At 41.1% G+C, this 18,272-nt stretch overlaps 1 protein-coding gene across 1 annotated transcript in view; it reads left to right on the top strand.

Moving 5' to 3' along the window:
• Positions 1 to 2,448: 2,448 nt before the first annotated feature.
• The window catches only part of CEP126 (centrosomal protein 126), a 43,008-nt gene continuing 27,184 nt past the window's right edge, over positions 2,449 to 18,272 (top strand). Inside the window, exons 1-4 of the mRNA XM_069808323.1 lie at positions 2,449 to 2,630; positions 3,608 to 3,733; positions 15,335 to 15,480; positions 16,754 to 16,859. Of these exons, the coding sequence (XP_069664424.1) occupies positions 2,536 to 2,630; positions 3,608 to 3,733; positions 15,335 to 15,480; positions 16,754 to 16,859 (473 nt within the window). The 5' untranslated portion in view covers positions 2,449 to 2,535. The remainder of the gene's footprint in view (positions 2,631 to 3,607; positions 3,734 to 15,334; positions 15,481 to 16,753; positions 16,860 to 18,272) is intronic.

Here is an 18,272-nt window from a genome sequence, read left to right as displayed (position 1 = left end):
TCAAAATCAATTTTTTTTAATTTGTTTTAAAGTATTGCATGGCATATCATAGTTTTCCAATATAAGAATTACTAGAATTTAACTAGTGCCTCAGTTGAAGCTCTCTCAAGAAGATGCAGGTTGCGATTCATAATTCAGTCTCAGGAAGAAGGTGAAAAGATTTTCATGGCTACCCATATATGACATTAGGGGGGAACAAATAGTTTTTATTCCTCTTCCTATGCACAGAAATAGGAAGAGGTGACAATTTTCAGGAAGGAATGGTTAAAATGATCAGAACATTGACTGAACTCCTTCTCCTGTGCAGTCGCCTACACAGTTAAACTGAAGCTTGGAGGAAAGCTAAAGGGCATTAACAGATTAATCCCCCGCTGGAACAAGAAGGAAAGAAAAATGCGTTTCTGCAGCAGCATAGCTATGCTCCAGCCTTCAAATAAGATTTGTAATAAATTCAGAATCTATCCCACAAAGATTTAAGAGCTGATCTTTATCCTTCACTGGAATATCAGTCTCTAGCCCAGAGTAAAATTTATGAAACTTCTTTCAAACCAGCTGCCAGAGCGGGACCTTCCATTTTGTAACCACTTGACATCAGGCTGCTTGCTGTCCCAGAATAATCATACAGTTCTGACATACATGGTCCTCAGCTAGTCACCTTCTCATCCCGCAGTCTGAAAGATGTGAGGTTGCTCACCAGGCGGAATTGTTTAATAACCATAAAGGAGGGCTATGAAGAACTAAGAAAAAGGAAAAGGTAAAAAAGGGAAAGACAGAAAGATATATAAAGACTATTCTTAATTCTAAATTGCAGAAGGTATCTAAGGTGAAGCTTCAAGTTGTGCTGGATAAGATCAAACGTGCAGGAAATCTAAAGCAGCTCAATTTCTGCCAGCATGAGTTGACCATGAATTTGAACCTTCCTAGCTGTGACATGGGCTCAAATTCTGCAGTTGTTTCCCAGCTCTGCTTCAGTCCTGTTTGGGTGGCTCAGTTGTCCATACTGATAAAGCCTTCTACTGCATCCTAAATGAAACACTGCATTTTATCAAGCAAACTGGGATTTTAAAAGTGTATGTGGGTTGAAAAGCACGTGGTAGTAAAGTGACAACCAGTCTCCTACCTGCAACACAGAAGAGTTCAGACTGGGCAGAAAGGTGATGAATTTGGGGCTGGTATTCTGAACTAGAAGTGAAAGACATCCATTTTATGGTCATCTTCTCAACTGCGGTAACTGGGATATTATAAATATTAAGCACATCTGGCAACCTGAGCATCAGTGGTCTTGACTGTAAAATGGTAATAGTAACACCTACTTCACAAGCTGTGCTACAAATAAGGCGGGGGGGGGGGTGGAATCTGTGAAGAAAAGTATTTTACAAGTGCCAAGTACTATTTCTATGCTCCTAGTCAAAGACATAGAACAGCTGCACACTGAAAAAGAGAAGAATTGGTTTAAGCTCAAATACAACAGCCAAGAAATGTCTCGCCAGGAAATCACCAAGGCATTTAGCTTTTTGCTGACAGCTCATCCAAGGCATGGCAATATCCCAAGACAACACACCCTGCTTTGCCTGAAACCCCCCAAAAATGAAGTTTTGCAGTCTTACAAACAAACTACTTTTTTTTTTTTACTTTGTGTAACTTTATTTACTTTTTAATATACTTTTTTATATTTTTCTATAAAATTTTATACAATTTTACTTTTTTTTTCTTTTTGCATTGTGATTTCTGCACCCTGTGGTTAAAACCCAAAAAGTTTATCCTGTTAACTCCACGCCTTCACCGTCAACAGATTTAACAGACATCCGCAGAGAGCCCTGCAAACCCGCAAGCAGCACGCGGGCTCAGGGAGGTGTTCCGCTTGCCCTGCAAAACTCATGAGAAACGTATTTGTTCTGACATGGTTGTTTTGTGGGGTTGGGGGGAGGGGTGGTGTTGTGGTTTGGTTGTTTTGCTGTTTTTTTTAAATGGCATCCTGTTATTTATAAAAGCGCAGAGAGGATGGAAAACCCGGTGAGAGCCAAGCACCGCGCCTTGGCACGCAGTCCGGCAGCGGTGTCCCTGAAGAGGCGAGCTGACACGGAGGCTGCCCGGCGGCCGAGCGAGGTGCCCACGCCTGGCTTCTACCAGAGAACCTCCGGGGACCGGACCGGGCCGGGCCGGGCCGGGCCGCACCGGGCCCCGGCGGGAACGCTCCCTACCGAGTCCCTCCCGCCCTGTCCCTCGCGCCCGGTTTGATGTCTCGTACAGGCAGCTCCCGCCAAACCGCCACCGCCCCCTCGGCCCCGGCCCCGCCCCCTCAGCCCCGGCCCCGCCCCCCCTCAGCCCCGGCCCCGCCCCCAGCCGCGGCCCCGCCCTCCCTCAGCCGCGGCCCCGCCCCGTTGCGAAGGAAGCGGCGTCTCCGGTTGCTACGGCGGCGGCGGCGGCGGCGCGGCCGGGACCGCGCTGAGGCCGGGACCGCGCTGAGGCCGGGCCGGCGCCCGGCACTGACCGCGGCGCAGCTCCGGTCTGGGGGCGGCGGGCCCGGGGCGCTGAATGGAGCCCAGCGGGCAGGGCGGCGGGGCGGCGCGGGGGCAAAACCTCCCCGGCGGCCGCCGCCACCGCGCGGGTGCGGGGCGACGCGCTGCTGTGTATCCTTCCGCGTATCCTTCCGCCGGCGGTGCGGGGCTGGGGCGGTGGAGCGGTCCGTGAGGGCGGCCCGCCTCGGGAATGGCCTGCCGGCGGAGACGCGGGGCCCGCGGGGCGGCGGGGGCCGTTCTGCCCCCTGCGAAGGGGGGAACGGGGCTGCCCGGGGCCCGTGGGGGACGGCGGCGGCCGCGGTGGGGTAGGGGGGGTGATGAGGCGGCGCCCGCCCCGCACTGTCCCGCCGTCAGGGGTCGCCTCAGGGGTGGCTTGAGATAAAACTCGTACGTTGGGTTTTTTAAACGGCTGTAGAAGAGTTGACTTCTCAGACAACTTCGGAGTTTTCTTGTTTTCCCTCTTCTAAGAGGTACTGCCATTGGGAATTGTGTTTTCCATCCGAACTTGGGGATCCTTATTTTCTTGAATTTAACTAATAAGAAATACGGACACAAGTTCTAAGCTTCACCTGTACAGTGCTACTTAAATCATTACTGACATGAGGCAGGACTGATGGTGCTCTGTGGAGAGCTTTTATCCAGTGGTATTAATGAATTTCAGTGTAAACAACTAATCCTTTAGATGGGAGGGGGGCTGTTTTCACTGTTGAAAGGTCTTCCCTGTGATACATGTATCCATGTTACAGATTTAGATAACACAAAGATGTCTCTTCAAATAAAAATAATAAAGGTGAGATTTTTCATCTGCTGATACCATGAAAGATGAGTGCAAAGCCTCTGTTAAAATCACTGTAAACAGTAAAATGCAATTACATTTTTTTCTGGATGAACATAAAGTTAGCTATGACTATAATATACAATTATGGGACCAACTGTTGTGTACTTAGTCAAAAGGCATATCAGCATTTTGTATCTCATGCATAAAGTTTGCCCTTTCCCAAAAAGGTATATAAAGTCAGTCAAACAGGCTATTATATCTTTTAATGAGCTGTTTAATACAGTTTCCATTGTCCTTAACACAATACTAGGGATAGAGCTTTAACATTTCATTTTGAATGGGATTTAGAAGAAGAACATCGGGCATTGAAAGAAGATCAAAAAATATGTCGGAGTAGGGCACAGAAATACTTGGTAGAGACAAACAGAAGAAGAAGGTAAGTAAGTAGCATTCCTCTGGTGGGAGATTGTAAAAAAAAAAGACTCAAAACCTTGAAACAGCTCAATATATTTCTACTATTTGCATGTTCACTTTGTTAAATAGCCTCACTGCTTTGTTCTGGAGGAATCTAGGCTGAAAAGTTTCACCAGTCTGGTTTCTTGCTGTAGGACAAATCAAATACAAAAAGAACAGTATTCTGATTCACTCGCTACTTTTTGGAAACTCACTGTAGTCACCTCTTACTGTATAACGTAAAGGTAAGTAGCTCTTTCATCTTGTGGCTCTGATCTGCATTTCTAGTATTCTGGTTTTTAGTAGCTTCAATGGATGTGTGAAAAATGCATTCAGATGTACAGTACAGGTCAGCAGGCAGGCAGTTGCTGTTGCCTTCTGAAGTGTATGCTTTTCTGTCTGCATGGCATAACAGCTGCACAGTATACCCTACACGGTGGGGCTTTGCGCCCCCACTTCCCAATAAACACCGTGCAAAGTCTTTCTAGTACAGGATTGTATTTATGATAAAGTTATTCTGTATTGACATTTTAAACAGATCTTTGAATATTCTGTCTTTCTGCATACATGAGAATGCAAAGTCATGAAATATTCTGTGATAAATGGATTAAGTAATTTATACACTGAGATGTTTCAGTGAAGTGCTCTAAGTAGTTTAATAGGCATAGGGGGCTTTTCCCTAGCATTGAGGTCATGCTTGCACACACAGGAGACTCCGCTGTGTATACTGCAGAGGTAGATGGGTTCCTCCTTGCAAGCCCCCAGCCTCAAGACCAGGTTCTTCTGCCTAGTGTTAACTCATTAATGTTCATCTCCCATAGTTCCCATATCAGATGATTTCTGTTGGACAATGTTTACTTATTGAAATGTGTTGATAACTCATACGAGAGGCAGTAGATATTGTTTATACTGCAATTTTAGCTTGACGGTATGTGCTGTCAGCATATTTTGAAATGTAAAGAAAAATGGAAAAGGAAATATAATCACCTGGGAGTGATTAAAGACTGTGCAACCCACAGCCTTTGCAGATAATAAGCTGAGTCTCAGCTGAAAAATTAAATACCTTATTTGGTTTTCTGGAACAGTACCACTGTAACACTATGCATCTCAGATGAACACTGTTTATTGTATTACTGGTCTTGAAATATTATACTCTAATATAAAAGCAAATACCAGACAGCCTGCGTACTTTTGACAGACTGGTGTAGTTAAACTAATACTCGTTGATACATAAATACATTTCCATATGTATTTCATTGCAGCCTTAAGAAACACAGTATAAATCCAAGTTACTCAGGTGACCCAGTTAAAAATTTAGGTATGGTATTCATAAAATGAAATTGTTTCCATTTGTGATAATTGAGAATGCCATAACTATAAGCATAATAAGCAGTTCAAATGGAAGTCTATGGTGACAAGTCTTCCCCTAATAACTGAAAAGGAGTTAGTTGTCTAATGTTAGAAAGGCATAAGTGCATACAGTATTAATAAGCTGTGAAATATAATTCAAAATTAAAGGTCATTGCATATAAAGAGGAAAGTAATTTGGAAATAAAAAGTTCCTTGAAACTGAATTTTTTTTCCTGACAGTTATGTAGGTAGGAAGCGATTGATCAACCATCAGGTCATGTCTCAAATCTATGTATGAGCCAAGATCCATTAGCTTTGTAACACATGTAAAGGCGTTAGCTATGATGATGGTTTCTCAAGGGTAGCATGACTTCCTTAAGCTTCACATTCTCACCTGGCAGCAGCCTAAATTCTCCCTGACAGGGCTTACAGGCATGTATCAGAAGTTATTCTTGGCACTGCTGGTCTATAATTTCAAAACTGAAATTGTTTCTTTCATATTTTTTTTTTCAACATATGGAGAGTAGACATGAGTGCACTGTGAAGTATGACAGTCTGTTTTCTACTTCTAACCTTCACACAAAATGGTTAAGGTTGGAAGGGACCTCTTGAGGTCATCTGGTCCAACTGCCCTGCTCAAGCAGGGCCACCTAGAGCTGGTTGCCCAGGACCAGCTTTTGAGCATCTCCAAGGGTGGAGACTTCACAACCTTGCTGGGCAGCCTGTGCCAGTGCTTGGCCATACTTACAGTAAAAAAAAAAAGCATTTTCTGACGCTCAGAGGGAACCTCCTGTGTTTCAATTTGTGCCTGTTGCCTCTGGTGCTGGCACTGGGCACTGCTGAAAAGAGCCTGGCTCCATCCTTTTGCACCCTCCCTTCAGGTATTTATAGACATTAATAAGATCTTCCCTGAGCCTTCTCTTCCCCAGGCTGGACAGTCCCAGCTCTTTCAGCCTTTCCTCATAGGAGAGATTCTCTAGTCCCTTCATCGTCTTCGTGGCCCTTTGTTGGACTCTCTCCAGTATGTCCATGTCTCCATGGTACTGAGAAGCCTAGAACTGGTCATAGAATCATAGAATCATTTAGGTTGGAAAAGACCTTCAAGATCATCAAGTCCAACCATTAACCATGCCCACTAAACCATGTCCTGAAGTACCCTGTCCACTCGCTTTTTGAATATCTCCAGGGATGGTGACTCAACCACTTCCCTGGGCAGCCCATTCCAATGTTCGACAACCCTCTCAGTAAAAAAATTTTTCCTAATATCTAACCTAAATCTCCCTTGCCTCAACTTGAGGTCATTTCCTCTTGTCCTACCTCCAGCCACCTGACAGAAGAGACCAGCACCCACCTCACTATAACCCCCTTTCAGGTAGTTGTAGAGAGCGATAAGGTCCCCCCTCAGCCTCCTCTTTTCTAGACTAAACAGCCCCAGTTCCCTCAGTCGCTCCTTATAAGGCTTGTGCTCCAGGCCCCTCACCAACTTGGTTGCCCTCCTCTGAACATGCTCAAGCACCTCAATGTCTTTCCTGTAGTGAGGGGCCCAAAACTGAACACAGGACTCGAGGTGCGTCCTCACCAGTGCCGAGTACAGGGGAACAACCACCTCCCTGTTCCTGCTGGCCACACTATTTCTTATACAGGCTAGGATGCGATTGGCCTTCTTGGCTACCTGGGCACACTGCTGGCTCATATTCAGCCGGCTGTCAACCAGCACACCCAGGTCTTTTTCTGCCGGGCAGCTTTCCACCACTCTTCCCCAAGCCTGTAGCGTTGCATGGGGTTGCCGTGACCAAAGTGCAGGACCCGACACTTGGCCTTATTGAACTTCATACGATTGGCCTCAGCCCATCGATCCAGCCTGTCCAGATCTCTTTGTAGAGCCTCCCTACCCTCAAGCAGATCGACCCTGCCTCCCAACTTGGTGTTGTCTGCAAACTTGCTGAGGGTGCACTCAATCCCCTCATCCAAATCATCGATAAAGATATTAAACAGAACAGGGCCCAACACTGAGCCCTGGGGAACACCACTTGTGACCCGCCACCCACTGGATTTCACCCCATTCACCACAACCCTCTGGGCTCGGCTATCCAGCCAGTTTTTCACCCAGTGAAGAGTGCACCCATCCAGGCCACGAGATGCCAGTTTCTCAAGGAGTATGCCATGAGAGACAGTGTCAAAGGCCTTGCTGAACTCCAGCTGTGGCCTCACCAGGGCTGAGCAGAGGGGAAGGATCACCTCCCTCCACCTGCTGGCAACGCTTTGCCTAATGCAGCCCAGGACACCACTGGCCGCCTTTGCAGCAAGGGCCCATTGCTGGCTCATGTACAACCTGGTGTCCACCAGGACCCCCAGGTCCTTTTCTGCTGGTCTGCTTTCCAGCTGGGTGGCCCCCAGCACATGCTGGTGCCTGGGGTTGTTCCTCCCCAGGGGCAGGAGTTTGTACTTCCTCTTGTTCAACTTCATAATGTTCCTGTCAGCCCATTTCTCCAGCCTGTGGAGGTCCTTCTAGATACCAGGACAACTCTCTGGTGTACCAACCACACTTTTCAGTTTGGTGTCGTCTGTAAACTTGCTGAGAGTACAGTCTGCCCCATCATCCAGATCATTTTTGATCAGCAGCCAGCTGAATATGAGCTGGCAGTGTGCACAGGTGGCCAAGAAGGCCAATAGCATCCTGGCTTGTATCAGAAGTAGTGTGGCCAGCAGGACTACAGAAGTGATCATCCCCCTGTACTCGGCATTGGTGAGGCTGCACCTGGAATACTGTGTTCGGTTTTGGGCCCCTCATTATGAGAAAGACATTGAGGTGCTGGAGCGTGTCCAGAGAAGGGCAACGAAGCTGGTGAAGGGTCTAGAGCACAAGTCTTATGAGGAGCGGCTGAGGGAACTGGGGTTGTTTAGTCTGGGGAAAAGGAGGCTGAGGGGAGACCTTGTCACTCTCTACAACTACCTGAAAGGAGGTTGTAGTGAGGTGGGGGTTGGTCTCTTCTCCCAAGTAGTGAGCAATAGGACAAGAGAAAATGGCCTCAAATTGCACCAGGGGAGGTTTAGCTTGGATGTTAAGAAAAATTTCTTTACTGAAAGGGTTGTCAAGCATTGGAACAGGCTGCCCAGGGAAGTGGTTGAGTCACCATCCCTGGAGGGATTTAAAAGATGTGTAGATGTGGCACTTAGGGACATGGTTTAGTGGTGGACTTGGCAGTGTTAGGTTTGCAGTTGGACCCAATGATAGTAAAGGTCTTTTCCAACTTAAATGATTCTGTGATTCTATGATTAATGAATATGTTAAGCAGGACTGGGCCCAGTATTGACCCCTGGGGAACACCACTAGGTACTGGCCTCCAACCAAACTTTGTGCCACTAATTGCCACCCTCTGGGCCTGGCCATTCAGGCAGTTTTCAGTCCACTTCCCTGTCTGCTAATCCAGCCTGTACATCAACAGCTTGTCTACAAAGATCTTACGGGAGACAGTATCAATAGCCTTAGTGAAGTCCACAGAGACAATATCTACTGCCCCCCTCTCATCTACCAAGCCAGTCATTTCTTTGCAGAAGTTTATCAAGTTGGTCAAACATGACCAAATTTAATGTCAACCTCAAATTTATAAAGCCTCTGCTGAAAAGTCATAGCAGTGAATTCCCTTTAGCAAATAGATCTAGGGAAGATATAGCAGAGCTTCTTCTCTCTTCTCAATCTTGTGTCATTTAGGTTCATTGTGTTGCATTGTGGAGGAAAACTTTTCTGTGGGGTTTTTTTGGTGTTTTTTGAAGAACCACCATTCGTCCACCTTTAAACAAGGTTATACCAAGGCTGAGTCCAAGTATGATAGCCCCTAGTGCCCAGAACTTTTTAAGCTAATGAGAACTGCATATACAGAGAGCTTGCAGATTATCTTCTCTTTTCAACCTTTTCCAAATGTACTTGTAATGAAATTTCCCTGATAGTGTTGTATTGATCTGTTGTCAATACCTCTAAAATGCAGCAGCTTCAGAATTAAAAATACTCAACTTCTGACAAGATGTGCTCAGTTAATTGGTTTATTAGTAAAAGACAAAAACATCCCTTGCTCAGAAAAGAGTAAGTATAGCTTTGGAAAGCAAAATCTCAGTAGCTTAACTCACAGATCTTTTTCAAAGTGAATACTTAGAGGAACCCATATTCCTATCTGATGCCATCAGTTTCTTTGCATCTCTTGTACTGACCAAGCTCCTTAGTTTTGTGTTAACAGCAGTACTTCAACACAGCGAAAAAACAGCCTACTGGTTATCTTTACACAAGTTCCCTGAGTATCAAGAAAGTAATTCCTTTATTGTCTCACTAATATGTGAAGTTGCGATTTCAAGGTCAGCTTAAGAATTAAATATGCTCTGGGGCAGTAGCTGACAGATATTTTGTTTAAATAACAGTATTCTGGACATAAGAGCTACTGACTAAGCACATACTTGATGTAAATGAATAGGATATCATATTTTGTGTTTATATACCCCACTACTTTCTAAATACCAGCTGCCGATTTACTGGGGACAGTAGCCTTCCTGCTGTTATTGCTCAATGCAAAACGGGCATCCCATTTTACTGTGATGTTACTGTCTACAGGTAGTTTGTTCATTCCGGAAATGCAATTGTCTATGTGCATTTTTAAATGAACCTTACAGTCAGCTGTCTTGGTTCAGTGTTTTGAAGTGCCTTGAAATCTGAATAGCTAATCCAGCTGTTGTAATTGGGGAAGGAAATACTTTCCCAATTTATCAGTTTCCAATCTATTCCCATTGTTACTGTTTTTCAAAACTACTTTATTTTCAACATATGCACAAGCTTTGTGCTCCACCTACTGGCTGATTGTCATTGATTATTTAACAAAAGCTCTTTAAATTATTCATCAGTGTTGTTGATAGAGAATGAACAGCAGTTCAGTGCCAGAAATAGGAGAAAAATGTTAGCACTTGGTAAACAGAGAGGGCAAAGTGTTAAGAATTTTGTATTGCTTTCTACATCAGAGTGAATCTGTGAAAAGTAGTGGTCACTGTAACCATGTAGACCTGAAATACAGTGTGCCATTTCTGGTAACGGGCCATAGGGTTGTGCTGAATTTGCAAGGCCTCAGGACAGATGCTTGCCAAGCTTGCTCTCTCTGAACTTTTCTTGACCTGCCTGCAGCTTTGTTTTTCTTGGTTTAGCTGCAACAACAATTTCTCTAATTGACCAGGTGTCTGTGGCTAATTTATTTTGCCTTTGTTTATCTTTTTATGCTATGACCATAGTTTTATATAGATAGCAGTAACAAGCAGTTATTCTATGTAGAGAATGAGATATTTATGACTAACATAATGATACAGTGTAGGGAAATACAGGCCTGGTATGATAGCAGAGGCCTTGAGACCTGGAGGTGCAGGATGCGGCGTAGAGGAGTACAGGGAGGGGATGATAAGAGATGCCGCACAGGCTTGGCACTGGAGACCCCACAGCTGTAAACAACTCACTGATAGTTGGTTAAAGAAATGCAGACCTAGATCTAACAAAACTGGCTTTAGGGCTAACAAAGAGAACAAAAGAATAGTATGTAATATATGTAAAAGGCACCATGTATGGAATATTTGGAGGTACTGTGGACCTGCAGATTGATGAAGAAGGAGCAAAGGTGTAAAAGCATGTTAGAAAATGTAAAAATGACTCCAAGTGGATCCTGAGATGAGGAAGAAGAAAGCATTAACATGAACATCATATTGTTCCTGGTGAAGGGACTTCAGATACTGACAGCTCACCATAACATCCCAGCACCACCAGAATGAAACTACCAGCCTTGGGATGGCAGAAGAGCAATGGAAGTGTGAGCATCAGGAAAAGGGGTAGAAATTCAATGTGTGAATAACAGTTCAACTGGTTTATCACTGTTATTGACGCTTTCTCTGTATAGAAGTATTCTAACTGTATTTTTCAGTAACAGTTATATCTGGATTAATAATTATTAGACTTTTAAGATTTGAATTATGCTAACAGAAAAATTCTTGGCTTTATATAAGGTGTGCTTGCATCTTGCCTATAAACAAGATTTGGAGTGTAAAAACTGGTGGATACTGCGGGCAGCCCTCCTGTGAACCTTTGGGGCATTCTGGAGGACAGCCCTCTGTGAGCCCTTATGGCATTGTAAGGGTTGGTCCTTCTGAAGCCCTTACAGCAATTTCGGTCTGTCCTTTTGTATTCAGCATACGATAATCAAAGATGGGGGAATAGAGTTAATATGTGTTCCTACGGTCCTGGAAAGTATCTTGCTTAAAGAAAAAAATTGATCTATGGGCAACGTCCGCAGATCTTTTTAGGGATATCAGGTGTGTTTCCTGTTTGATCATGAAGGGGATTTTGAGTGTGACGCCCCATTCTTGAATTTTCTTGATCTTGCTGTAGTCATTAAGTATATGAATACCCTCCTACCTGAATTTTAAAATTACTGTGCACTGATTTGCAAACATGATATGGCAATGAATGAATAATATCAACTCAGTATCAAAAGGTTTATTTCATAGCATTCCATATGCACTGTATATATTCCTTGTTTTAATTTTCATCCAAGGTAGTAGCAAGTATTTAGTCCACCTGGGAATGTAGCATCCATCACTTCATTGTGAAGATAATTTAATAAAATTAACCAGGAAATAGTTCCACCATCTAGTCATACTGTTTTTAACATAAAAATACCTTCCACATACTGTCTGTATATGTGAAACTGCTAAATATTTTAAGTTTCATATTCCAAATTCACTATAAACATTTTGGCAGCCGTTTCAAAAATTGCTGCACCGCTGGGTTGTTTATAGTAGACAGAAAAACTGGGTTAAAAAAACACCGGTCAGGAAATTCTTCTGCTAACTCTCCATCTTAAAGCCATAGTCTTTTGCCAATGTTACATCTGTGATATGAACCTAAGCTGGTGGCTTAAGGAGAGTGGATGAAAAAACATTTGCTTGAACTATTTTTCTATAAGATGTCAATTTGCATTTGTAAAATTATTTATTTTACATAATGCAGCTGGGTGTCACAATTTACATTCTGTGAAGTCAAGAAGTTAATGATGCAGGCTTCACTGAATATCTTTAATGCATTTCCTTACATATAATATAAGATCCTTTTTCTTCCTCATGTCTTAATCCAAACCAAATACTGATCATGATGAGCTGTGGTGAAAAAGACCGCTTGCATCAGCATTTGGACTTGCCCATTTCCAGCTATACGGAACAACACTCTTTTTTTTGTGCCAGTTATTAGGAATGTGGAAGAGTGGAGCTAAGTCATGCTCCAAAATAATTTTTTAAATAAATAAATAAATAAAAACTCTGTCAGAATTTACTCTTTCCTTTTTGGAGTTATACACTGGAATTACTCCAGGTGCAAAGTTGTAGAATTTCCCACATGTCTGGATTTAACAACTACAGTTCAACTAAAGGCCTTCTTGAGCAACTTCTAGAAATATTAAGGGGATCAAGAAGAATGTGTTTAAAGTACTTACTAGGATAAGCAAGTCTGTTTCCTCTGTTGTGATTTCCTATTTCTTTAGTCAGGATAAAGATGTCAAATATTGCAGATTTCCATATCAGATTTTAATGTGAGTGAAATACAGGAATACTGAAAGTTTACAATGAACTTTAGTTCTATTTTTTAGTTTTAACTTCTGGATTGTATGAACAATTAAAGTTCCTGTGAAATTTTAAGCAAATTGCAATAAGACATTTTATGTGGATAGAGTTCTCTGCAGATTTTTTCTATTTTTGGATAACTGCTTGTCTGGCTTCACCTCATGCCTCAAGTGAAGCCATTCCTGCTTGCTGACAAACTGAAGTTTGCAAATGAAACTTGCACTGTTGGGATCATATTTTAATTTAATTGTTTCTCTTTGCATAAGTCGATCTTCTGTCGTATCCTTCATTTGAAGCTGTAAAGTTTTATAACTTCATCTCTAGAAGAAGGGTTACCTTGAATTGTAGAAATTCACCTGGATTTTTGAAAGTGTAACTGTTAAGTGTCATTTGCAATAAACAGGTTGTTAAAATAAGATGTAAGCTACTCTCTGTATATGTTACAGGATGTCGTCTCAGCAGTTCTTGTGCTCCAAGACAATTGTGAGGAATACTGTTGCTGGGACATCTGGAGCTTTCTGGGGGGAATGTACTTCCAAAGTAGAAGCAGTAATTGCTTATGTTGTTTACTGGCATTTTGATTTCTGACCTTGGAGAACATTGATCCAGAGTGCTACATACATTAGCAAAAGCAGTGGATCCTTTTGCACATTTTGTCTCTCTTCTTGCTTTTGGCTTTTCCTATGCTCCAGCACTGTCTTTCTTGAGCTTAACATTGATAGTTCTGGAGGTGTAGTACTGAAGAAAGGAAGATCAGATGTTACACAACTTCTATTTCCCCTTATGATACAGGGAGGCGTTTTAAGGTGCACTTGTAATGATGGCAGGAATGCAAGTATATAGTCTTTGAGATTTAAGGTTTGAATAGCTTCATGGAATCTGTTTACAGTGCATTTCCACTTAAATCTAAAAAAGTATCTATTTTTTCTTCAGTTTCTATTAATGAAATGCAATAATTTGTCCATAAAATTGGGAAATCTCAGTCATTAGTTTCAGTATATTTTGACAACCATGCATATATGAATTTTCAAAATACTGAAAGTTCCTTATGTCTCTCTCTGCTATGCTTTGGCTTCCAAGTGGATTAAAGTGGATATTCCTGCAAAAGTGTGTACTTGGGAATTAGCTGGCAATTTTCCTATTTTTTTAGTATTGTGCAATTACAGCCTTTAGACTTTCTAAAATAAAAAGTACCTATTTCAAATTATTTTTCTTTGTTTTCACTAGTGATCAGTTAGTACTTTGAAGGGATACTAGGGAGGGTCAAGTTGAATATTTCAGTTTGAACTTTTTTCTTGAAAAGCAAACAGAAGAATAACTAAAATAGCTTGAGTTAAGGACTAGCTTTGTTAAGTAGCAGCTTTGCTCCATTAAGCAAGAAGATCTATGAAGCAACTGCAAGTGATTAAAATTATGGGAATGTATCTTATTGTGATGAGAGAAACAAAGAACAAATGGTTAAACATTACTACCTTTCTTTCCACTAATGCTGGCTAGGAATGGGACCCTGCTTAGCGTACTAGTGACCTGTCAAATCACATTTCTAACACACAGAGAACTTTAAAGATGGGAAGCTCCCAGTTGTGAACCTTGCATGGCAGGCTTCAGAAGTTTAATCTGAAAAGTATTACTTTTACAGTATTACTGTATTTAGAATAGAATGTTTCCAGGGATGGGGCATCTACCACCTCTCTAGGCAACCTGTTCCAGTGTTTCATCACCCTCTTTGTAAAAAATTTCTCCCTTATATCTACTCTAAATCTACCTTCTTTTGGTTTAAATATAACTTGCCTACATAGGCACTGTGCCAATAAATTTACTGGATATAGTTCACTAAAAGAGCTAGTTTAAGTTTGTCAGTAAAAGTTGATGATTTTGTCATCAGGAATAAAAATTCCACATAGCTTCATCAAGCTTGCGCCTACCGAAGGAAAGCTGATGACGGTTGTTTTCGATTAGAGCCTCCTTTGCTTTCCAGCCAGTAGAAGGACATGTTTAACATATTTAACAAGTGATTCTGTCAATCATAGTTTCACATTACTGTTTTATCCCATTTTGTGCTACTAATCTGATTGTCTTTCAGGAAGCTTCTCAACCACTAGAAGTTGATACTAACTCTTACATACTGATATGTAAAAGCTGTAGTTCCTCTGCATTATTTCTAAATAACAACTTTAAAACTGTTACTATTTCTCCGACAGCTCATGAAAGGCACACACACAGAGCATTTGCAGTTCACCTTCCTATTGATCTGCCCACTGTGATACATTTACATGGTAATGTAAAGACTGTGGTGAAAGTCACATTGGTGACAAGAACTGGTTGAGTCTGCATGTTAATTCACATATAAGAAAGAATAAAAACTCTGGTTGAGGCTAAAAAATAAAAATGTTATGGTGTGTCTCTTCTTCACCACCCACTGTCCCATTTACATTCAGACAAACCATAAAAATCCAGCTGTGCTGAAGTTTATAGTATTTAATTTATGCACAAGCAAGCTTTTGTACTAAAATTGCAGATTGATAAGCAAGTGAGTTACTAATATTTTGGTAAATGTAATTAGAAAACAAAGGGATCATCTACTTTTGCTTCTTAAATACAGAGCCTTTGAAGAAAGACAGAAGCAAGAAGAAGAAAAAGAACAAAGATTTAGAGAACAAGTTCTGCAGCAGAGGAAAATCAAACTTCAGGAAGCAACTGATAAGTTCCAGCGTGCTCATCTGGCTTTTTCTCAGCACAAGCAAATAGGTTTGGAAATTAAAATTTAACCATTATTCACAATACAAATGTTTTTCTATTAATAGAATATAATTGAGGCAAACAGAACAATTGACCACTCAAATTAATTTAATTCATATAAGCAAAACTTAACTGACAAGAAGCTCAGGTCTGATACGACAAAATTGAGTAGAGGGAATTAGAAAAAACAACATTCTTTTTCTAAAAATTGTATGGGATTCCCCCACTTTTTCCACTGTAGTGTGCTTGTTGCTTACAATACTATGCTTTCACAGCTGGCTGTTGGGTGTTACAAAACCACTGAATGTTACTAGGATAGTATAACGATCTGCTATTTGAACCCCAAATATGAAATATTGAAGAATGTGCATTTTGTTTATCATTAAGTAAAAGCAGTCCTAGCATATATTAATGTATTACATAACTTTTGCTGAATTAGTCAGCTTTTTAAGCTGTTCTCTTGCTGCTGGGAAGTAATGATCACTTCAACTCAGTTCCTGCTTTCTTGGAATCAGTGCAGATTGGCAGGAGTTTTTAATAGCATCAGCCAAGTCTGATTTCCAGTTAACTTTCCAGTGTTGAAACTCTTAAGATATGGTATATTACTTAGGTATTCTTTAACAGATTTACTCTCCCAACTGCAATTGTGCCAACTGTGAGGTAATGTCTCTAACTTCAAGATCAAATGTCAGATTAAAATAACAAAATAGAACAGTACTGGTCTAGGGCTTCTTCATAGCTCTACTGACAGCCCAGACTGTGTAGCAATATAATGAATCACTATTTTTTTTCTTGGTTTTTCTTTATAGCAATTCTGCTGCTGCCACTTTCTACCCTATTTTTACTTACTTGAAAGAGGCAACACCTTGTGCCTGTCTGGACTCTTTCTTTCTCCACTGATTTGATTATTAAGTTACAATTTGGCCTCTGTAAAATATCTGCAAGCCATAACTTTGGCTTAGTGCATGAGCAGAATAATCATAATGTAAAAACAAAGTTAGTGCTAGATTTCTTAACCTCCTACTTATCCAACAGTGCAGTCTAAAACCAGATAGCAAAACTGTTGAATACATGTGTTACTGTAAACACTTAAATAGACTGGGGGTTTTTTTCAGAGGAGCTAGAGATGTCCCAGCATGTCTAACAATGCTAAACCACCCAGTTTATTGTAACAGTCTAGATTTAAGCTTCCAAATTCAGAAACTTAACCAAACTGTGTGTGGTAAAATATTCCAATTTTTAAAATATTTTTTCCATTGTGTTTTTTACTCTATCCCTCTAGTCCAGACAAAAGCAGCTTTTCAGTTAGAAGAAGCTCTTGAACAAATTAAAGGATCAGTTTTAACACCAGGACTGTGCTTCCCCAGCAGAAACAGAACCAACTTCAGGTAAGCATTTCTGTTTACTCTGATGATCAAAGGAAGTAGATTGCTTAGTGTATTCAATAAACAGCAGACAATTACTCTTCAAGAAATTGTTGACCATTTCTCTTGTAGCAAAGAAAACATTTCTGTGAACTGTTCCAATGAAACATGAAACATCCTTGAGTTGTTTGTGTCCATTTGGTAAAACAGCAGAGGAGATGACACAAACCTTTTCCCTTCAACGGAATTCTGGGAATAGTCAGGGTTAACCCGGTTTCCATTCAGTTATAGCTTGACTCAGATTGCCATAGTTATCAAATCATCTGATGTTCCATGAATTATAAAGTATTTTGTCTAGATGATTTCTTATTCTCATCCAGATTTTTTCCTTTTGACTTTCAAGGATAGTTTAGTTTGTACGCTCATCCCATGATCTTATCTTCTTTCCAGCTGTCATTCCTTTAAATTTCTCATCCTCTATATGTATCTTAAGCATCCTGATAACAATTTTGCCTGCAATTTCATTTTATATCACATACAATTTGAATTCCATACTTTTCACTCTACCCAAGCACTTTTTCTAAGATACCATGACTTATCACAGAATGTTTCTTCATGCACAATTTATCTATCATCTGCTGTATTTGATACTCCTTCCTGATTATCTCCTCCCTAATCTCTCATTTCTTTGATGTTTCAGTTCAGGAGGTTTGTTGTTGTTGTTATTGTTGTTGCTTTTGTTATTACTATTATTATAATTATTTTCTGCATGCTGTAAATTGTACACATGTTCAGAATAGAGATAAATTCCGTCTAAAAGGGGTCTCCCTACTTTTGAGCTTCGATGTGTTCTTCGTTGTGATGTCAATATTCAGTTTGATTACACATCTACTGCTGATTAATACATGTTTGCAGGAAATAAACTGGGTGATTGACAAAATATTTTATACCTCTGAGAACTACATACTCATGCTATCTGCCAGTCAACATGCATATAGTTCTGTAGCTACTACACTGGGTTAACATAATGAAGGAGGATTGCAGCCATAAATAGAAACAAACAAAAAATCTACCTACTAAATATAAGTTGAAATGATGGTGAAAAAATGTAGATGTTTCTGAACTCTGCCTCAGGGTTCCTGATCGTTTTCCTCATTTCACTCAGAGGCTCACTCAAGGACAGCAGCTCAGTGCCTCTTCCCCCTGCCTTTATAATTTGTTCCTTTATTTTTCATCTTTCTTCAAACTGCTCCTTGTGCCTCAGGGGCTCACATTTTTCTCTCAGGACATCTTCAAACCATTTACCATTTCTTACAGTGTAACATTGCTGTCACTCCATATTATATTTGTATGATTTTAAAAATTCAGTATCCTGTAATAACGATAGTATGTTATTTTCCTGATTTTTGTTTTCATAACCTGATTTCCTAAGGAAAT

The sequence above is a fragment of the Haliaeetus albicilla genome, chromosome 20 (genome assembly GCF_947461875.1).
Source record: "Haliaeetus albicilla chromosome 20, bHalAlb1.1, whole genome shotgun sequence".
Classification (NCBI taxonomy): domain Eukaryota; kingdom Metazoa; phylum Chordata; class Aves; order Accipitriformes; family Accipitridae; genus Haliaeetus; species Haliaeetus albicilla.
This window is presented reverse-complemented; position numbering and strand designations above follow the sequence as displayed.